A 23,316-nucleotide genomic window follows, 5' to 3' on the forward strand; every position below is an offset into this window, starting at 1 on the left:
TCAGGTCTGTGTCTGTAGTGGGCTTACTTTGACCATGTGCTGAAGTGCCTGCTCCCTCCTCCACGCCCAGGGCAAGAATCACCTGCTAAGACCATCTTCGGACCTTGGTCTCACCCCAGAAGTACACTGCTTCAACCTAAACCTGAGAGTGGGAGGATGGCTCTGGTGAGCCTGGGATCAGGATACAGAGAAACCCACACCCCCCTCATTCCTGGCAGATGTCTCAAACCACATTCTACTACCAACTGGTGCCATAGTGTTGCCTGGAACTCACTCACAGCCATGCCCCCTGATTTTTTTCTGCAAAGCATTTGTAAACTCACAGAAATGCTGAAGCCAGGTTGTATAGCACAAAGACCATTTTGTTGATCTTCTCCCAGAAGCCTTCCTTTATGCTTAGGATTATTGTCCTGTCCTTACACAATGAAATATTGCTTGAGCAGTAAGGTTCTTAATCATCTTGTCTTTCCATTTACACGTAAACTGTTGTTGATAAAATTATAAAATATTATGTGGAGAAAATAAGCAGCACAGAATGATACACATTGAATCCAGACAGTGTTTACCTCAGCAAGGTAGGAATAGACAGGGGAATGAGATGAGAGAGGAATATCTGGGGACCTCAACTATGTGAACAATGCTTTATTCATAAACATCTAGTAAAAGACATATGACATGAGGCTAGTTAGCTAACATCTGATAAAGCTGGACTGTGAACATGCAGTTGTTTATATTAATCTATATTCTTGCCTGCATATTTGAAATACTGCATTGTGAAATAGAATATACTTTAAAAATGAATTGGAGAGAGGTTAGATTTAGAGGCTTAAATGACTGTCTAGAATCGATCCCTTTTTAAATGGGTCTGTGATTCTGCTCTGCTTCCAAGCAAACAATTTAGCCTACTACAGATATATGGATGCTGGCAGAAAACATGAGACCCCTTGCAGAAGACAAAGGGCTTTATTGCTCATGGCATATCAAGTCACAAAAGCATCATCATTATTTGCATTAATTTCTCTTGTTCCTAAGTCTCATTTGGAAGCACATACAAATTCATATGGAAGGCCGCATGTGTCATGGGGTACATTGCAGAAGAGGAACCCTGAGCTTAGAGAACCGGAGTCTTTATCAATGGGAAGTAAGCATGCTTCTGTTTTGCTGTAGAGGTAGTCAGTATCTTCTAAGGTTGAGGGCTATGCAGGTTTCTTTTAAAACAATAGTCCAGAATAACCATCTGCTTCCAAGATGTGCAGCAGCATGAGAGGCCCATTGAGTATTATATCCCAGTTTATACACTCAAATCACCCTGTGTATTCCCTTCACTACACTTATCACAATTATAATAACATAGTGATTTGAGTGATTATTTGTTTACCATCCATTTCTTCTCTAAATAATCAGCCCCATGAGGGCAGGGACCTTTTCTGTTTTGTTCATGGTTACGTCTCCAGTGATAAGAAGTGTGCTGATGTGTAATAGAAGCACAGTAAAGGGTTTCTAAAGAACTGCTCATGCATTATTAGACTTGAGTACACTAGAGACATAACCAGAAGAAAGATGAATGGCTGGTTGCTGATGTCACAAGGCAAAAATTACTTTAATGATAATTCTTTACATTCATCTAGCACTTTTTATTTTATGAATCACCTTTTTTTTTTAAATAATTATTTTTTATTGAAAGGTAGTTGATGCACAGTATTACATTACATTAGTTTCAAGTGTACAACACAGTGGTAGAACATTTATATACATAATTCTAGGTTCCAGCTATCACCCTACCAAGCTGTTACAATATCTTGACTATATTCCTTATGCTATACATTACATCCCAGTTACTTATTTATTTTACCATTGGAAGTCTGTCCTTTTTTTTTTTTTTTTTGTGAGGGCCTCTCTCATGTTTATTGATCAAATGGTTGTTAACGACAATAAAATTCTGTATAGGGGAGTCAATGCTCAATGCACAATCATTAATCCACCCCAAGCCTAATTTTCATCAGTGTCCAATCTTCTGAGGCATAACAAACAAGTTCTTACATGTAGAACAAATTTATGAATCACCTTTTGTACATTATTTCATCCAAGCTTCATAATAAATCTTCAGTTGGATGAAGATGCTGAGAAACCTGTCTGAGATCAATGGACATTTTAAGTGAAAAAACAAAACAGAACAAGTCTGAAACCTTATTCTAAGCCAATACTCTTTCCTATCTTGGATAAGACCATTTTTTATCCATGACAGTTATAAGATATGACAATTTCAAAGCAAACTAGGAGAAATATCTTTTCAATGTTTCATGTAAATGAAAAGTTAAACATTTGGGCACGTATTTAATATATTCATTAAAGGTATCACAGTGAAGATGAATGATTAGAATTCAATTTCCATCAGACTATGAATTACAGACAGCAATGCTTTATACATTTATAAACTATGCAACATTTATACATCATTTTATCCTTACAGAACACAGTGAGGTATATATTATTTGTGTTTCCTTTTTAACAAATAAGAAAATTGAGCCTAGTGAAATCAGTGGAATCATACACCTATTTTTCCATAAATTAAAATATAGAAATGTTAGACTGAAAACATGAGGCTTTCTTATAAAGGAAATTGCTTTCCCAAGATGCAGAATCCTTTTCTTCAATACCACTCACAATGGTCTATTCTAATATGTTCTGCTCTACATCAATCTCTTACTTTGGCTCATTATGTCAAATTGTGAATCAGGAAACTATTTCCCAAACTAAGCCAATTCATCTAAGAAGCAGTTGGTATATAAACTCATAGAATCAATCACATTATCTTCAGAATCTTGATTTTCTCTGGGAGTATTGAGATTTAGAGTAAAAGTAAATATTAATAATTTAGCTTTGTAATGTGCTTTAAATTCACACTGTTGTCATGAGACAGGCAGTGTAGAAGATAAAGAACTACATTAGAGGAACAGAATTTATAAGTCTATATTTCATCCTTTCATACATTTTTTTCAGTATGTGTTCCATCCAATGTCATATATATAAAGAAAACATTTCTCATTTTTACCATTTATTTTGTAGCTGTCATATACTGCTTTGTAGGCTGATCTTTTTATATATTAAATTCTAGTCTTTCACAACCAGGATACATTACTTTAAGATATGGATCATGTCCTATAGTTTAAAATTCTCTCTACTTCACCTCTTTGCTCTGCAGTATCAGATTCAATTCAGGTGAGTTCCTGGTGCTCTATTTTTCTCCACATTTGCAAAATTAGCCCTACTCTGTTCCCAGGAAGAGTCCTACCAAGGCAAGAGTAAAGCCTTTCCAAATCAGTATTTTACAGCTCATCCTCAAGGCTGCACCAACCCTGATGAGGTGCTGGCCTCTCACCCCCAATCTGGAGCACCAGAGCACCCTCATGTGCCAAACCTTACCTTCTTTTCTATTGCTGTTGTTGTGTTCCCAATCTGACAATTTTTCAGAATCCCTCAGTCAACTCCCAGGAAAGGGGAAAGAGGAAAACTGAGCTTGGCTTTCTTGGGGAAAATGGGAAATGTAAATTACACCTCTGAGTTGTTCTGACCTGAGGCTCCAGAGCTGGGTTTTTGCGCTCTGTCATCTGCCAGCTGTTAGCTAAGGAGCTTCTCCACCAGACCTAAACTCCCAGCTCTCTGCTTGCTGGCAAAGCAGCTCCAGTGGCCTGAGAGAGTCTCCAAAGGAGAATTTCTGACACTGTGAAGCAGATGCAAAAAGCTCAGCTCCATAGAAATAGTCAAAGTGATGTGAGGACATCTGGTCAGAGCACTTAACAGTGTCTGCCAGGGCTTTCCATACCAGAGGCAACTCACAGGAGAAAACAGAGGTTCCCTCCACCAACAGCCCGGGACAGTGACTGGAGATCATCCAGCATCTCCCCGCAATGGATGCAGCTAAGGTCATAAGGATAAGAGGTGGTGACATGAGCCCTGAGCTGGATGTCCTTGAGGGGAGCATGACGAAGGGAGGAAAGATTTCAGAACTACAGCCCTAGAAGAGGTCTGATGAGATAGGGAGCAGCCTAGGTGATAATTCCCAAGGGCCAAAAGACAGAGGAAGAGTGGGGGTAAGCCTTTCTGAATGCGCATGAATTACTGTGGGGCCTCCCCAGAGCTGGGAGGGAGGAATCTGGGCAGGTACTCCTGCAATTCTTTGGGTTAGACTCGATTTAGAAAAACAGTTGATGAGGTGGGTGCGGCTTGGGGAAACACAAATGACAAATTTCTTGATCTGTTCTGCTGCTCTTCTGCTATTACTTAGTCCAAAAAGAGTTAAAGGTATTATCAGACATTAAGGGTAAAAAAATCTATCTTTTCATTTATTATCAGCAAATCTTTCCAGATCAAGAGTCCAACTTAATTTTTCACTCATTCCTCAAACTTATGTTTGCCATATAGGGAGATTTGTTTTGAAGTGAGAAATCAGTCCAATGTTCTCTATCCACATTGTTTCCAAGACTATGCAAAGAAATCATATTCATGAATTCATTCCATAAACACTTTTTAAATTGGATACCACATTAAGTGGGTAAAAAAAATTGAAAAGGAAATAGTCATTTGTTGAAGAAGTGCCAGCATGCGTAGGAATGATAAACATCAGATTCAGGTTAGTGGTTACCTGTGGGAGAAATGAAAGGGAATGGGATTTGGAAGGAGTAAACTATATTTTTTTATATATCTTTTTTGTAATAATAATCCAAATAAGTAAATACAAATAAACAGAAGCTTTAGTGTTGCCTTGCTGTAAGATAAATTCCAATAAATTTTGACCAAAGTAAGCAGGCAAAGAGAGGCAACAAGGGGCCAGGTAGTTTATTTGAATGCCACCCCCAGGTGATGTTCTGTGGCCTGAAACACCGGCCAGGGAAGTCACACCCTGCAGGGCAGGCAGCAAGTTTATAAAGAAGGCAGGGGGAGGGAGAGCACAGGTGTACAGTGGCGCGAGGATTGGCTCATCTAGGATACATGGGGGTCTCTCATTGGCCTTTAGCCAGGCACTGGGAAGTTACCACTAATCCTTTATCTTGGGGGAAGGGCTCTCTCTAGTTGGGAGTGTTATCAGATCAGGCTCTGGAATGTCATCAGACCAGAACATGTTGATCTCTTCACCTCATTTGGTGAGGCCTGAGCTTGTCCATCAGGCTCAGCCTTTCCCCTGATGCCTGCAGACTAACATTCCAGCCTTTTGGTTATAATGGACAATGACTCAATCTAGCTACTTCTGGCTGACAAGGGGCATCATGGGGGTTTGAGGCTGGTATTAGGTCGAAGGAGGGGGCTCAGTGGGAAGAGGTGTATAATGGTGAAGTAACATCTGGTTGGTGGCGACCCAGGTCATCTGGGTTAGCTGATGTTGGAGGAACTTGGGGACACAAGGGGCAACTAAGAGTAAACCACGAGCTGTTATTAAGGGGCCCAGTAGGGGCATTAGCCAGGCTATTATGGGGGACTGGAATTCTGGATCGAGTTTACATCTCAATGACTAGTGTTGGAATTTAGTATAGATAAGATTGCATTATTGAAACAATACTTTTCTTTAAAATCACCCTCTTTTTTATTAGAAGTAGCCAGATAAAGAAAATAATTAAAGGTTGGCTTGATTATTTGCATAAGTGCAGCAAGAAGAGCAATTGATTACATAGGCTCTTTTAAATATGCTTTGCTGGAACTTTACATAAGGAATTTCAGATTAGACTTTTAAAGGCTTCTTGAGGCCAGAAATCCAAGCTAGACTTGCCCTCAGGTTGTACTTGCAGTACCTGTACATTTGGGTGAATTCCTCTCTTCTCTGAGGTTCCTGCACCTGCCAGGAAGTGACCTTCCTTACTCACCTGGTAAGGCTGCTGGGAATTCTGTAAGCAAGGTACCAGGCCAGTTCTTCTAAGGTGCTTTGTTGGCTTTGTAAAGTCAATCTTAGTTCCTTAAAGCTGTTCATATCTGAGTTTATACACGTATCTCTCAGGTATGACATTCCAGTCAAAGCCTTGGTAATATAACCAGTGTTTTTAATTGGTCTTCTTACAAGGAAAGCAGATTCTTATTGAACTTGTGCAAATAAACATACTGCTATGAAATATAAAAATAGTCACTGAGTTTTTAAAAATTCTGTAGGGAATGTTAGGCTGCAGGCATTAGGGGAAGGGGTGAGCCTGATGGACAAGCTCAGGCCTCACCAAACAAGGCGAAGAGACCAACAGGTTCCGGTCTGACAACATTCCAGAGCCTGATCAGATAACACTACCAACTAGAACCCTTCCCCAAGCTAAAGTATTAGTGGTAACTTTCCAGTGCTTGGCTAAAGGCCAATGAGAGACCCCCACATACCCTAGACAAGCCAATCCTCACACCAATGTATACCTTCACTCTCCCTCCCCCTGCCTTCTTTATAAAGTTGCTGCCTGCCCTGCTGGGTGTGACTTCCCTAGCCTGTGTTTCAGGCCACAGAACATTACCCAGAGGTGGCATTCAAATAAACTACCTGGCACCTTGGTGCCTGTCTTCACCTGCTTACTTTCGTCGAAATTTATTGGAATTTATTTTATATATGGTGCCGAAACCTGGGACAAATATAGAGTAGCCAAATTAGAAATGAGACACCACAGTAGGGTCTGAGCCTCTGCTTTTGAGGGCTGGTTCCCCATGTCTGCATCACTCCCCATTTAATCCCACTGAGAGGAGCGCTCAGCATCCCAAGAGCGCCAAGTCAGGGGAGATGTCCTGGGGCCTGGGGTAGGGATGTCTCCCCCACCACAGGGCCAGGGGTGGGTATCCTGGATGCCCACAGACGTCCTGGGACCTGGGGTAGTGACATCTCCAGTACCACAGGGCCAGCGGTGGGCCAGATGCCCTCAGATGTCCTGGGGCCTGGGGTAGGGACATCTCCCATACAGCAGGGCCAGGGGCAGGCCGGATGCCTGCAGAGGGTGGGCCACCTGGACATACGTACCATTTCTAACTGACCAGGTGAAACAGAGTTAGGGAAGGAAACAGGCTGCAGGTAACTGAGGGACTCACTGGAAATAGTCCATGAGGCAGACAGTAGTCTGAGGTCCCAGGTAGGGGAAGGAGGGGGCGGAGCCACCAGTGGCCAGTCGGGGCCCCGCGCTCACGCACCTTCCTGGGTTTTTTGGCACCATATGTAAAATAAATTCCAATAAATTTTGACCGAAGTAAGCAGGTGAAGAGAGGCAACAAGGGGCCAGGTAGTTTATTTGAATGCCACCCCTGGGTGATATTCCATGGTCTGAAACACAGGCCAAGGAAGTCACTCCCAGCAGGGCAGGCAGCAACTTTATAAAGAAGGCAGGGGGAGGGAGAGCGAAGGTGTACAGTGGAGTGATGATTGGCACGTCTAGGGTACATGGGGGTCTCTCATTGGCCTTTAGCCAAGCACTGGAAAGTTACCACTAATACTTTAGCTTGGGGGAAGGGCTCTAGTTGGGAGTGTTATCTGATCAGGCTCTGGAATGTTGTCAGACCGGAACCTGTTGATCTCTTCACCTCGTTTGGTGAGGCCTGAGCTTGTCCATCAGGCTCACCCCTTCCCTGATGCCTGCAGTCTAACAGTTTCCTCACCCTAAAGGATCACCTCGGACACTCCCCATGTCCTGTACTTCATTTGGGACATTGTGTGAAGATGCTAAAGGCTTCAACTTACTGTGAGAGACAAATTCAAAGCAGGAATCAACTCAGTATTAAGTGATGACTGAATATGACATAGTAACGGATAGGAGTATTTGTGTGCTTTGGGAGTTTTGGCAGAACATGCTCTCCTGTTCTGGAGTTCCAGAGCCACACTTTAGGGGATGCTATCAACCACACACATATGGGGGGCTAGCCCGATTTTTCAGCTCCCATTTAGGGATATGACATGAAAGAGACATTCAGTTAATATATATTCCAACAAAGATTTTTAAGCACCCATGTATCAAACTCTGTATTTGTCAGACAACTCAGTAAAACATAGGTTATGTCCTCAAGGAGTGGATTGGTATTATAATATGATGATAATGGCTAACACATACTGAGACTTTTGCTAATGCCTGCACTGGGTGCTAAGCACTTTGTACTATCTCATTAAGTCAATCGAGAGAGAGACAGTAGATGTAGTCACAGCAGGGTGATGGTCTCCAGAGGGGGCAGGGTGGGTGGGATATCTGCAGTCAGAGCAATGTAACTACATACAAGGAAACCCCCCTACTAAAACTATGTTAAACATTAAGCTCAAGAATTATTCTTCAGTGACATCAGTTAATGTTCCCCAGATAAAGAAGAGTAGTACATGTTTTATTACGCTAATCATTTGTAACCATGTGTAGGATTCACTTTAGCATTCTAAAAGGCCCAGGCCTATGTGCTGTCTTTCCTCCTTCAGATCTGACAAGGTGATTTTGCAAACTGAGCAACTAACTTAGCATGCAGACCCAGCTGTAAATGGCATAGTAAAAGGCTGGAAGAATTCCATCTTGAAGATAAGATTGCATTTTAACACCCAGGAAGTTCAAGAGGCAAGATTCTTTAGCAAGTAGAAAATACCTCAGCCCACCTTGGGGGCTGGGCAGGCAGCCTTTTGATGTGCTCCCAGACCAAGGTGCCAGTGTCCCAGAGAGAAATCAAGGCAGGAAATTCCTTACAGTTAAGTTAATTTTTAATATTCAGTGGCCACTTAACAAGTCCCCACCCTTGTTTTTTCATGTTCTCAAAAAATCCTCAACTGCCTATAAAACCCCCTAGAAAATGCACCACTATGGACTCTCTTGTCCATTCCTGGTATGAGCTGGAAGCTCTGTCCTTTCACTTTATCTCCAAATAAAAGCCTGTACCTTGCTCTCCTATCTTGGCAGTTTGTGAAGCTCATTCTTTGGCTCCGCAAACAAGAACCCCAGCATCACAATAAGGGAGGTACCATTACTATCCTCAAAGTATAGGTGAAGAAACCAAAGCCTCCAGACTAAGTCACCCAGATAACTAAGATAGAACCCAGGATTTGCTGATTATAAAATCTATACCTTACCATTAAAGTACATGGAAAAAAATAAATGGAAAACTTTCTATGGGAATCTAGAAGAAGAAATTACTAGCTTTAGCTACAGAATTCAATGTGGGCTTCATGGGGGAAAAAAAGGGATAATTGTACCAAATTTTAAAAGACAGATAGCAAAGAAATTCCAGAAAGGGCTTCAACAGAGACATGAGAGAGCATGAAATAGCTTTGTGTGTTTCAGTGACTTGTGCGTTTAGGGCAATGGCAGAGGTGGGTTTGGTGAGGTATGAGCCAAATTATGAAAGACAGCACATTCAGGAGGGAGGAGGAATTAACAAATGAGTTTCTTTGAGAATTCCTTGGCACCTCTAGAATGTCAGGCTTCTACAAAGGGGTTACTTCTGTGGATCTTTACAAATACAGATAAATTAATGGACACACTCAACTACAAGGAGCCAAAATTTAAGGCAATAATTTGATTTAGAAAGACAATTACTTTTAAAACATACATAAAGCTTGACACTTTGCTGTTGCCTTAAAGAACATTTTAAAAAACCAGTTGTGTTCATTGATCATCAGAGAGTAACAACCAACCAAATATTAGTTGTCTAATACTGGTAGTTTTTCTTAGGAGTGAGGTAAGCCATACTTTTAAACTATAGGTGTTTGTTTTCCAATGCAGAGATTAAATAATATGGTGTTATAGAAGTCTGTATCTGCTGTAACTACTTAGTGGTCAGTCATTAATATTTAGTGAATATTTATAATTTTATTATACATTATGTGATTGAGATATATATTACATATTTACATATGAGTATGTGTGGATGTATATATATATATACATGCATGTGTGTATACGCATATATACATACATATAATCATATAAGGAAAGAACAGGAGTCTGATCAGGACCGTTAATGTGTAATATCAACTAGATGTGTAATTTTGTCAAGTCATTTAATTTATCTAAGTTTCTACTTACCTGTGAAATGAGAGGCTTACACTAGATGGATTCTAAGATTTTGATCTATGAAATGAGGAAACCTCTGACTTTGACAAGTTTAAAATTAGTTGAGGACATAAAGCACATCCACAGGAAAACAGACTAAGCCCACAAGTAATTTAAAAACAAATCCAACAGAAGGAAGATTTAAAAAAAAAATCAGAGTTTGGGTAGTTAATAGGTACATCAATATTATACCACTAAGAAGTAGAGGAAAGGTGAGTTTAGAAGTTAAATGAGAAAAGGGTAGAAATTCTAACTAAGTAGGTAGAATTGTTTTGGGGGAGGAATATTTTATTTATTTTCTCTACATCATAAAATAACTTATTATCAAGAATACCAGTACATTTCTACTTGAAGTCATATAATGGTCATTCAATTTTATACCTATTTTGTGTACTGGCTTGAAATCTTCCCAGAGTTAATAGGTTTCATGAATTCTCTAACTCCTTTTAGCTGTATCTAGAAGGTGGTATTGGGAAGTTTTTGAAGGGATTTATCAGAAATTATACATAATTGATGGCTGTGTCACTATGGGGAGCCACATTGAAATATCACCAAGATTACTATTATGAACAGTCTGATTCAAATTATTGCAAAACATTACCAGACTTGGGTGAGGTTTCTAGAGGAAAAGAGCAGCCAATCAGTCAAGCAATTATAGTACCCAATGTGTATGAGTTATTGATATTAGGTGTTGCTAAGTAAACAGAAACCGAAAAGCAGAAGAAAAAAAAAAACCAGAAATAATGCTGATGCACATCAGGTGGTGGTGAATAAAACTGATGGGATGAGAAAGTACTGGTTTTATTTGAGGGAGAGTGGCTTTAGAGAGAGACAAAGAGAGATTTTGAAGAGGAAAGAATATGGAATACAGAATAAGATGGCCTGGGGTCTGAACCCAACTTAGTCACTTAAGTGCAGTCTTGGACAAATATTTAGCCTCAGTTTTCTTCTGTAAAAAGTGTGTAAGTTTTATAAATACCTTACTTATTGAAGTTGCAGTGAGAAATCAGTGAAGCAAGGACTTATAAACTGAAAACCAGTAAACATGTTATTTATTGGCATCCAGTGAGGTCCTTGGACAAACTGTGTGGTTTATTCTCTATTATGCCTTCTCTGAAGCATTTATCCTCAACAGACACCTACTTTTTCACTGCATGTGTTAGCAAGTTTCCCCTTCCTGGACTATGAGCTGTTCAGCAGCACAGATTCTGTGTGCTTTTCATCCAGAAGAAACAATGATTCACACACTGTGAGCACCCAGTAAAATGGTTAGTAATAGTGTTTTGCATATGAATAGTTATTAGAACTTTATAAGGGACTCTCACGTAACACATTTAGGTGACAAATTCATCTCGCTATTTCTGATGTCATGTCACTGTTTCAAAAGTTGTCAAGAGCTTCTCATTGTCTACTAAATAAAAACTTAAAAAAACTTTTTAAAATTGAGCTATATATGTAATTGATATATAACATTGTATTCGTTTAGGTGATTCAAGTTTTTACTCCTATCTAAACCCTAAGGCCTTACTACTCAAAGTATGGGCTCCAGACCCATAGTACTGGTGCCACCTAGGAGCTTTTAGAAAAGCAGATTCTCCAGCCCCATCCCAGACCTACTAAATGAGCAACTGCATCATAGCAAGATTGCTAGCCAATTCATATACACAGCTTTGATTACATCTTTAGTTTCTAGCTAAACTTGAAGTTTTAAAAGTAAGATTCCAAGATTTTGCAAATAAAAGTAATGGATGTCCAATAAAACTTGAAAACAATGAATAATTTTTTAGTTTATCTCAAATGCTTCAGGGGACATATTTCAACTTAAAATATGTATTGTTTACCTGAAATTCAAATTTTACCGGACTCTGTGATTTAATCTGGCAATCCTCCGCAGAGTAAGATCTATGTCGCACATAAATTTGAATTCCTCTGCAATAGTAGAGTGCCTTCCTCAACTGCTCAGTATTGTTTGTTTAAGGAATAGTCAGTTGGCCTTTTGAGAAGAGGTTTCTCTGGTTTTTGCTCAACATTGTACATCGTCAAAAACCAACACAGTACCCTCACACAGGAAAGGACCAATTAACGTTTCTTTAATGAAAGAATGAATATGTCAAGAGCAATTTTCAGTTTAGGGACTTGGTTGTGTTACATTTTAATGAAATTCTGAATATTTTTCTAGTAATTAAAAAAAAGTTTAAAGAGACCCTATTCGTACACTTTTTCACATTTTAGCTGGTAGTGTTCAGGCTTGATGGAAACATAATCGAGGGCTCAGAATGTACTCCGTCGCAGACCGAGTCAATACGGTCATAGGAGAGCAGATTCCCACACTCAGGATTCTGACGTGCCCGCAGCGGAGAGCAGGCGACACCTCCCCCTTCCCGGGGAAACGAGGCGCCCGCGCACGCGCACAGCGGCGCTCCAGCCCCCAGAGCCCGGCGGACGGAGGCGGGGCTCCCAGGGCGCGTGCGCGGCGGCCTGGGCTGCGGGCCCCTCCCCCGGCGGGGGCGCGTGGCGCAGAGGACCGTAAGGGGGAAGTGAGGAGGTCGCCGCCGCCGTTTGTCGCCAGGAGGAAAATGGCGGATCTGGAGGAGCGGTTGTCTGATGAGGAGAAGGTAAGAGCCGCGGGGGTGGCGGAGCCCGTCTGTCCGGAGCCGGCAGAGCCCCGGCGCATCTGCCCGGAGCGGGACCGGGGAAGGGCACTGGTCTGCGCGCTCAGTCGCCCTTCCTCCCTCTGTGCTGCGCCCTAGTGCCTGCCCCTGTCAGCCACCCGAGGCCCCGCGCGGGGGCAGCTCTGCCGGGTCTGCTCGCTCCGCTCCTTGTAGCGTGTGTGTGTGCTCCAAAAATAGGAAGTGGAAGCCGGGCAGCGGTGCCTGGCGCAGCGGGCGGGGCAGGGGGCGGCGAGGGTGGCGGCCGCCAGGGACCCGGTCCCTCCGCCTGGCAGCGGGGCCCTGCGCCGAGTGGGGGGACTGTGAAGCCCTCTGGTCGGCCTGCGAGCGGCCCAAGGGCAGGGCTCAGCCCCACGGCCTGGCTGGGGAGTGTAGCCGGGTGGGGGTTAAGAGGGCAAAAGTCGGTTGGAAAGCAGGCCTTCACTTCTCCCAGAAGCAGAATGCTTCCTTTCCTGTTGGCGCTTTTTTCCTTGCCCGTGAAAGTCTCTCTTTTTTTTTTTTGGCTTAAGCCGTAGGCTTTGCATCTCCGGTGTTCCGTGCGAGGTAGCAGAGTTGCTCACAGAAAGTACCCCCCACCCCATAGTTGTTTGCGGCCCAGGTTGTCAGCAGCCCCCCTGAGGGCCGATTTGGTGGCGCCCCGTCGTCCTGCTTGGATTTCTTCCGGACGAGGGAGATTGTGTGGCTGCTTTCACTGTATCTTAGATGATGTGACAGCATTGGAACCAAGTGAACGACTTAAATTCTCAGGCATTTAAAATAAGAAACCTGATCATTGAACTACTTATCTCTTAATCGCAGTTTTCATTTGGGTGTGAGGCCCCATTCCCCAATACAGAGGAGGGGACCCTACTTATTTTGAGTATTTCCTGGAGTGAACCTTGACGTTTCTCAGACTCAGAAGTAACTGACATACTCTGAATAAGATAGTTACAGCTTTTGATGTGTCCACACTTAATTTAACAATGTTCATGTTTTAAGAGTTCTAAAGCAGTACAGTGAAACACAAACACGTCGTGATGTTTAAGAAATCCTAATGTTGGGAGGAGCGGAAGATGGCGTGAGTAGAGCAGCGGAAATCTCCTCCCAAAACAACATATATCTAAGAAAATATAACAAAGACAACCCTTCCTAGAATAAAGACCAGAGGACACAGGACAATATCCAGACCACATCCGCACCTGAGAGAACCCAGCGCCTTGCGAAGGGGGTAAGATACAAGCCCCAGCCCCGCGGGAGCCGAGCGCCCCTCCCCCCAGCTCCCGGCGGGAGAAGAACAGGCAGAGCGGGAGGGAGACGGAGCCCAGGACTGCCGACCACCCAGCCCCAGCCATCTGGGACAGAGTGCAGGGCGCTCGATACTAGGAAAACAGGGCAGCAAGAACAGTGAGCGGGCACTGGAGGCTGGGCGACAGAGGACATAAGAAAAGCGCGCGACCATTTTTTTTTTTTTGCTTTTTTGCTGTTTTGTTTTGGCGAGCGCTTTTTGGAAGTCTTAAAGGGATAGGGACCCCAATACTACGGAAACAGGGCAGAAAGACCGGTGAGCAGAGGCCTGAGGCTGGCACCGGAGAATAAAGAAAAACGAACGACCACCCATTTTTTTTTTTTTTATTAAAAATTTTCTTCTTTTTCTTTAATTAAAAAAATTTTTTCTCTTGTTTTTTTTTGTGGTCGTTGTTTTGTTTTGGCGGGTGCTTTTTGGAAGTCTTAAAGGGGCAGGGCGGGCCACTTAATCCAGAGGTAGGGAATCCGGGATATCTGGGCACCCTAACCCCTGGGCTGCAGGGAGCAGGGAGGCCCCTTACAGAGATAAATAGCCTCCCAGCAGCTCCTGCTCCAACGCGACTCCACCATTTTGGAGTAGCTGCCCGAGCCAGGCCACGCCCACAGCAACAGCGGAGATTACCTCCATAGCAGCCGGGCAGGAAGCAGAAACCCTATCTGCGCGCAGCTGCGCAGCACAAGCCACTAGAGGCCGCTGTTCTCCCAGGAGAGGAGGGCCACAAACCAACAAGAAAGGAAGTCCTTCCAGCCGTCACTCGTCCCAGTTCTGCAGACTATTTCTATCACCATGAAAAGGCAAAGCTACAGGCAGACAAAGATCACAGAGACAACACCAGAGAAGGAGACAGACCTAACCAGTCTTCCTGACAAAGAATTCAAAATAAGAATCATAAACATGCTGACAGAGATGCAGAGAAATACGCAAGAAAAATGGGATGAAGTCCGGAAAGAGATCACAGATGCCAGAAAGGAGATCGCAGAAATGAAACAAACTCTGGAAGGGTTTATAAGCAGAATGGATAGAATGCAAGAGGCCATTGATGGAATTGAAATCACAGAACAGGAACGCATGGAAGCTGACATAGAGAGAGACAAAAGGATCTCCAGGAATGAAACAATATTAAGAGAACTGTGTGACCAATCTAAAAGGAGCAATATCCGTATTATAGGGGTCCCAGAAGAAGAAGAGAGAGGCAAAGAGATGGAAAGTATCTTAGAAGAAATAATTGCTGAAAACTTCCCCACACTGGGGGAGGAAGTAATCAAACAGACCACGGAAATACACAGAACCCCCAACAGAAAGGATCCAAGAAGGGCAACACCAAGACACATAATAATTAAAATGGCAAAGATCAAGGACAAGGAAAGAGTGTTAAAGGCAGCTAGAGAGAAAAAGGTCACCTATAAAGGGAAACCCATCAGGCTAACGTCAGATTTCTCAACAGAAACCCTACAGGCCAGAAGAGAATGGCATGATATATTTAATACAATGAAACAGAAGGGCCTTGAACCAAGGATACTGTATCCAGCACGACTATCATTCAAATATGACGGTGGGATTAAACAATTCCCAGACAAACAAAAGCTGAGGGAATTTGCTTTCCACAAACCACCTCTACAGAACATCTTACAGGGACTGCTCTAGATGGGAGCACTCCTAGAAAGAGCACAGCACAAAACACCCAACATATGAAGAATCGAGGAGGAGGAACAAGAAGGGAGAGAAGAAAAGAATCTCCAGACAGTGTATATAACAGCTCAATAAGCGAGCTAAGTTAGGCAGTAAGATACTAAAGAGGCTAACCTTGAACCTTTGGTAACCACGAATTTAAAGCCTGCAATGGCAATAAGTACATATCTTTCAATAGTCACCCTAAATGTTAATGGGTTGAATGCACCAATCAAAAGACACAGAGTAACAGAATGGATAAAAAAGCAAGACCCATCTATATGCTGCTTACAAGAAACTCACCTCAAACCCAAAGACATGTACAGACTAAAAGTCAAGGGATGGAAAAACATATTTCAAGCAAACAACAGTGAGAAGAAAGCAGGGGTTGCAGTACTAATATCAGACAAAATAGACTTCAAAACAAAGAAAGTAACAAGAGATAAAGAAGGACACTACATAATGATAAAGGGCTCAGTCCAACAAGAGGATATAACCATTCTAAATATATATGCACCCAACACAGGAGCACCAGCATATGTGAAACAAATACTAACAGAACTAAAGGGGGATATAGACTGCAATGCATTCATTCTAGGAGACTTCAACACACCACTCACCCCAAAGGATAGACCCACTGGGCAGAAAATAAGTAAGGACACGGAAGCACTGAACAACACAGTAGAGCAGATGGACCTAATAGACATCTATAGAACTCTACATCCAAAAGCAGCGGGATATACATTCTTCTCAAGTGCACATGGAACATTCTCCAGAATAGACCACATACTAGGCCACAAAAAGAGCCTCAGAAAATTCCAAAAGATTGAAATCCTACCAACCAACTTTTCAGACCACAAAGGCATAAAACTAGAAATAAACTGTACAAAGAAAGCAAAGAGGCTCACGAACACATGGAGGCTTAACAACACGCTCCTAAATAATCAATGGATCAATGACCAAATCAAAATGGAGATCCAGCAATATATGGAAACAAATGACAACAACAACACTAAGCCCCAACTTGTGTGGGACACAGCAAAAGCAGTCTTAAGAGGAAAGTATATAGCAATCCAAGCATATTTAAAAAAGGAAGAGCAATCCCAAATGAATGGTCTAATGTCACAATTATCGAAATTGGAAAAAGAAGAAAAGATGAGGCCTAAGGTCAGCAGAAGGAGGGACATAATAAAGATCAGAGAAGAAATAAATAAAATTGAGAAGAATAAAACAATAGCAAAAATCAATGAAACCAAGAGCTGGTTCTTCGAGAAAATAAACAAAATAGATAAGCCTCTAGCCAGACTTATTAAGAAGAAAAGAGAGTCAACACAAATCAACAGTATCAGAAACGAGAAAGGAAAAATCACGACGGACCCCACGGAAATGCAAAGAATTATTGGAGAATACTATGAAAACCTATATGCTAACAAGCTGGGAAACCTAGGAGAAATGGACAACTTCCTAGAAAAATATAACCTTCCAAGATTGACCCAGGAAGAAACAGAAAATCTAAACAGACCAATTACCAGCAACGAAATTGAAGAGGTAATCAAAAAACTACCAAAGAACAAAACCCCCGGGCCAGATGGATTTACCTCGGAATTTTATCAGACATACAGGGAAGACATAATACCCATTCTCCTTAAAGTTTTCCAAAAAATAGAGGAGGAGGGGATACTCCCAAACTCATTCTATGAAGCTAACATCACCCTAATACCAAAACCAGGCAAAGACCCCACCAAAAAAGAAAACTACAGACCAATATACCTGATGAACGTAGATGCAAAAATACTCAACAAAATATTAGCAAACCGAATTCAAAAATACATCAAAAGGATCATACACCATGACCAAGTGGGATTCATCCCAGGGATGCAAGGATGGTACAACATTCGAAAGTCCATCAACATCATCCACCACATCAACAAAAAGAAAGACAAAAACCACATGATCATCTCCATAGATGCTGAAAAAGCATTTGACAAAGTTCAACATCCATTCATGTTAAAAACTCTCAGCAAAATGGGAATAGAGGGCAAGTACCTCAACATAATAAAGGCCATCTATGATAAACCCACAGCCAACATTATACTGAACAGCGAGAAGCTGAAAGCATTTCCTCTGAGATCGGGAACTAGACAGGGATGCCCACTCTCTCCACTGTTATTTAACATAGTACTGGAGGTCCTAGCCACGGCAATCAGACAAAATAAAGAAATACAAGGAATCCAGATTGGTAAAGAAGAAGTTAAACTGTCACTATTTGCAGATGACATGATACTGTACATAAAAAACCCTAAAGACTCCACCCCAAAACTACTAGAACTGATATCGGAATACAGCAAAGTTGCAGGATACAAAATCAACACACAGAAATCTGTGGCTTTCCTATATACTAACAATGAACCAACAGAGAGAGAAATCAGGAAAACAACTCCATTCACAATTGCATCAAAAAAAATAAAATACCTAGGAATAAACCTAACCAAAGAAGTGAAAGACTTATACTCTGAAAACTACAAGTCACTCTTAAGAGAAATTAAAGGGGAAACTAACAGATGGAAACTCATCCCATGCTTGTGGCTAGGAAGAATTAATATCGTTAAAATGGCCATCCTGCCCAAAGCAATATACAGATTTGATGCAATCCCTATGAAACTACCAGCAACATTCTTCAATGAACTGGAACAAATAATTCAAAAATTCATATGGAAACACCAAAGACCCCGAATAGCCAAAGCAATCCTGAGAAAGAAGAATAAAGTAGGGGGGATCTCACTCCCCAACTTCAAGCTCTACTATAAAGCCATAGTAATCAAGACAATTTGGTACTGGCACAAGAGCAGAGCCACAGACCAATGGAACAGACTAGAGAATCCAGACATTAACCCAGACATATATGGTCAATTAATATTTGATAAAGGAGCCATGGACATACAATGGCGAAATGACAGTCTCTTCAACAGGTGGTGCTGGCAAAACTGGACAGCTACATGTAGGAGAATGAAACTGGACCATTGTCTAACCCCATATACAAAAGTAAACTCAAAATGGATCAAAGACCTGAATGTAAGTCATGAAACCATTAAACTCCTGGAAGAAAACATAGGCGAAAACCTCTTAGACATAAACATGAGTGACCTCTTCTTGAACATATCTCCCCGGGCAAGGAAAACAACAGCAAAAATGAGTAAGTGGGACTATATTAAGCTGAAAAGCTTCTGTACAGCAAAAGACACCATCAATAGAACAAGAAGGATCCCTACAGTATGGGAGAATATATTTGAAAATGACACATCCGATAAAGGCTTGACGTCCAGAATATATAAGGAGCTCTCACGCCTCAACAAACAAAAAACAAATAACCCAATTAAAAAATGGGCAGAGGAACTGAACAGACAGTTCTCCAAAAAAGAAATACAGATGGCCAACAGACACATGAAAAGATGCTCCACATCGCTAATTATCAGAGAAATGCAAATTAAAACTACAATGAGGTATCACCTCACACCAGTAAGGATGGCTGCCATCCAAAAGACAAACAACAACAAATGTTGGCGAGGCTGTGGAGAAAGGGGAACCCTCCTACACTGCTGGTGGGAATGTAAGTTAGTTCAACCATTGTGGAAAGCAGTATGGAGGTACATCAAAATGCTCAAAACAGACTTACCATTTGACCCAGGAATTGCACTCCTAGGAATTTACCCTAAGAATGCAGCAATCAAGTTTGAGAAAGACAGATGCACCCCTATGTTTATTGCAGCACTATTTACAATAGCCAAGAATTGGAAGCAACCTAAATGTCCATCAATAGATGAATGGATAAAGAAGATGTGGTACATATACACAATGGAATGCTACTCAGCCATAAGAAAAGGGCAAATCCAATCATTTGCAGCAACATGGATGGAGCTGAAGGGTATTATGCTCAGTGAAACAAGCCAAGCGGAGAAAGAGAAATACCAAATGATTTCACTTATCTGTGGAATATAAGAACAAAGGAAAAACTGAAGGAACAAAACAGCAGCAGAATCACAGAACTCAAGAATGGACTAACAGGTACCAAAGGGAAAGGGACTGGGGAGGATGGGTGGGTAGGGAGGGATAAGAGGGGAGAAGTAGGGGGGTATTAAGATTAACATGCATGGGGGGTAGGAGAAAAGGGAGGGCTGTACAACACAGAGAAGGCAAGTAGTGATTCTACAACATTTTGCTATGCTGATGGACAGTGACTGTAAAGGGGTTTATAGGGGAGACCTGGTATAGGGGAGAGTTATTCGTCATGTAAGTGTAGATTAGTGATAGCAAAAAAAAAAAAAAAAAAAAAAAAAGGGCAGTTCCTGTGTGGTAACCTCCAACAAGTTCTACACAAGGGTATAAAGGGCATATAAAAGTGTAGGCAAAGGGTCTGTTTGTGTTTATACAGAGGATCAAAGCCTAATTGGGCTACCCCGAAAATGAACTAAGATATGATATGAAAAAGAACTTCCAACATCTGCACCCTCTGGAAGACTCATGCCAGAAGATGATCATCAAAAAACCCCAACAAAGATCCACGCACTGCTACAGCTGTGGATGCACTCGTCCCACCGGTTCCTGGACCTGCCATGGGAATGAGGACGGAGATATCTAAGCTGGCCTGTGCATACAGTAAAACAACAAAATTGGACTGGATCTATACTGTTGGAACTCAACCAAGAATTTGGAGAAGTGCAAATTGTAGCGCTCCAAAGTCTTACAACTACAAACTATTTATTGTTAAAAGAACATATGGCATGTGAACAGTCCCCAGGAATGGGTTGTTTTAATTTGTCTGATTTCTCTCAGACTGTTCAAGTTCATTTGGACAATATCCACCATATCATAGATAAGTTTTCACAAATGCCTAAGGTGCCTAACTGGTTTTCTTGGTTTCACTGCAGATGGCTGGTAATTACAGATATGCTTTGGTTATGTAACTATACTCCTATTATGTTAATGTGTGTGCGCAATTTAAGTAGTAGCTTAAAACCTATACATGCTGAAGTTACTCTACAAGAAGATATATCAAAGAAATAATCAATCTTCCCATGTTTTCTTCTGCCTGCTACTTCTATAGCTTTTCTTCTTCCTTCCTAATTAAAACCCTTAAATAGAATTCGTGCCTCATATCAAATTTACCGAGTATCATAATTCTTCCAAGTGGTAAAGATACCTCAAGACAAATGCTGGGCATAGAAGCCACAGGGCATAAATATGCAAAGAAGTAAAAAGCTAACTTTTTCAAACAATAAGGCTTCTCTCTCACTTACCAACTTCACATTTCCCTGTATGGCCCCGGAAGATGACTGGTTAGCCAGAGACGGGTAAGATTCCTCAAGGGAGGAACAACCTGAGACAGGCACAGTCGCAGGGGGGCCATCAGGTGAGAAATTGGGGATCAACAGAGGAGAGGCTTAGAACCTCACCCCCCCGTTCTGAGAGAAATCTTCTGCATACGTGGATGTTTTATTGCCCTGGTCTAGCTTGGATTAACACATAGTCTACAGGCACACACCTGATCATCTACATGTGCTCTCTTACAACACTAAACTATGTTTTCTACCTTTATCTTGTATCTACCTACCAATTCAGCATTTTATTAAAAATAATAATAATAAAGAGAGAAATGTGGTATCCACATATAAATCAAGTATAAAAACCAAATCAGTATTCATATTTGAACTGACGCTTTATAGTTCATAATGTATGAGCAAAACCGAAAGTTTCTGTGATGATTGCCCTTGTATTGTTCACTATGTAACTTATTCATTATGTAAGAATTTGTTCTACATGTAAAAACTTGTTTGTTATGCCTCAGAAGATTGGAGACTGACAAAAATTAGGCTTGGGGTGGAATAATGATTGTGCATTGAGCATTGACTCCCCTATACAGAATTTTATTGTCGTTAACAACCATTTGATCAATAAATATGAGAGATGCCCTCACAAAAAAAAAAAAAAAAAAAAGGACAGACTTCCAATGGTAAAATAAATTAGTAACCGGGATGTAATGTATAGCATAAGGAATATAGTCAAGATATTGTAACAGCCTGGTAGGGTGATAGCTGGAACCTAGAATTATGTATATAAATGTTCTACCACTGTGTTGTACACTTGAAACTCATGTAATGTAATACTGTGTGTCAACTACCCTTCAATAAAAAATAATTATTAAAAAAAAAAAAAAAAAAGAGTTCTAAAGCAGTACAGTGAAACACAAACACGTCGTGGTGTTTAAGAAATCCTAATGTTGGGAGGAGCGGAAGATGGCGTGAGTAGAGCAGCGGAAATCTCCTCCCAAAACAACATATATCTAAGAAAATATAACAAAGACAACCCTTCCTAGAATAAAGACCAGAGGACACAGGACAATATCCAGACCACATCCGCACCTGAGAGAACCCAGCGCCTTGCGAAGGGGGTAAGATACAAGCCCCAGCCCCGCGGGAGCCGAGCGCCCCTCCCCCCAGCTCCCGGCGGGAGAAGAACAGGCAGAGCGGGAGGGAGACGGAGCCCAGGACTGCCGACCACCCAGCCCCAGCCATCTGGGACAGAGTGCAGGGCGCTCGATACTAGGAAAACAGGGCAGCAAGAACAGTGAGCGGGCACTGGAGGCTGGGCGACAGAGGACATAAGAAAAGCGCGCGACCATTTTTTTTTTTTGCTTTTTTGCTGTTTTGTTTTGGCGAGCGCTTTTTGGAAGTCTTAAAGGGATAGGGACCCCAATACTACGGAAACAGGGCAGAAAGACCGGTGAGCAGAGGCCTGAGGCTGGCACCGGAGAATAAAGAAAAACGAACGACCACCCATTTTTTTTTTTTTTTATTAAAAATTTTCTTTTTTTTCTTTAATTAAAAAATTTTTTTTTCTTATTTTTTTTTGGTGGTCGTTGTTTTGTTTTGGCGGGTGCTTTTTGGAAGTCTTAAAGGGGCAGGGCGGGTCACTTAATCCAGAGGTTGGGAATCCAGGATCTCTGGGCATCCTAACCCCTGGGCTGCAGGGAGCAGGCAGGCCCCTTACGGAGATAAATAGCCTCCCAGCAGCTCCTGCTCCAACGCGACTCCACCATTTTCGAGTAGCTGCCCGAGCCAGGCCACGCCCACAGCAACAGCGGAGATTACCTCCATAGCAGCCGGGCAGGAAGCAGAAGCCCTGTCTGCGCACAGCTGCGCAGCACAAGCCACTAGAGGTCGCTGTTCTCCCAGGAGAGGAGGGCCACAAACCAACAAGAAAGGAAGTCCTTCCAGCCGTCACTCGTCCCAGTTCTGCAGAGTATTCCTATCACCATGAAAAGGCAAAGCTACAGGCAGACAAAGATCACAGAGACAACACCAGAGAAGGAGACAGACCTAACCAGTCTTCCTGGCAAAAAATTCAAAATAAGAATCATAAACATGCTGACAGAGATGCAGAGAAATACGCAAGAGATATGGCATGAAGTCAGGAGGGGGATCACAGATGCCAGAAAGGAGATCGCAGAAATGAAACAAACTCTGGAAGGGTTTATAAGCAGAATGGATAGAATGCAAGAGGCCATTGATGGAATTGAAATCAGAGAACAGGAACGCATAGAAGCTGACATAGAGAGAGACAAAAGGATCTCCAGGAATGAAACAATATTAAGAGAACTGTGTGACCAATCCAAAAGGAA

At 42.0% G+C, this 23,316-nt stretch overlaps 1 protein-coding gene across 2 annotated transcripts in view; it reads left to right on the forward strand.

Annotated features, from left to right (window-relative positions):
• Positions 1-12,527: 12,527 nt before the first annotated feature.
• The window catches only part of LOC130682136 (transcription initiation factor TFIID subunit 1-like), a 49,403-nt gene continuing 38,614 nt past the window's right edge, over positions 12,528-23,316 (forward strand). For both annotated transcript variants that reach the window (XM_057496281.1, XM_057496280.1), the window contains exon 1: positions 12,528-12,634. In XM_057496281.1, coding sequence (XP_057352264.1) covers positions 12,596-12,634 — 39 coding nt within the window. In that variant the 5' untranslated portion in view covers positions 12,528-12,595. The remainder of the gene's footprint in view (positions 12,635-23,316) is intronic.

Source organism: Manis pentadactyla, chromosome Y, assembly GCF_030020395.1.
Source record: "Manis pentadactyla isolate mManPen7 chromosome Y, mManPen7.hap1, whole genome shotgun sequence".
Taxonomy (NCBI): domain Eukaryota; kingdom Metazoa; phylum Chordata; class Mammalia; order Pholidota; family Manidae; genus Manis; species Manis pentadactyla.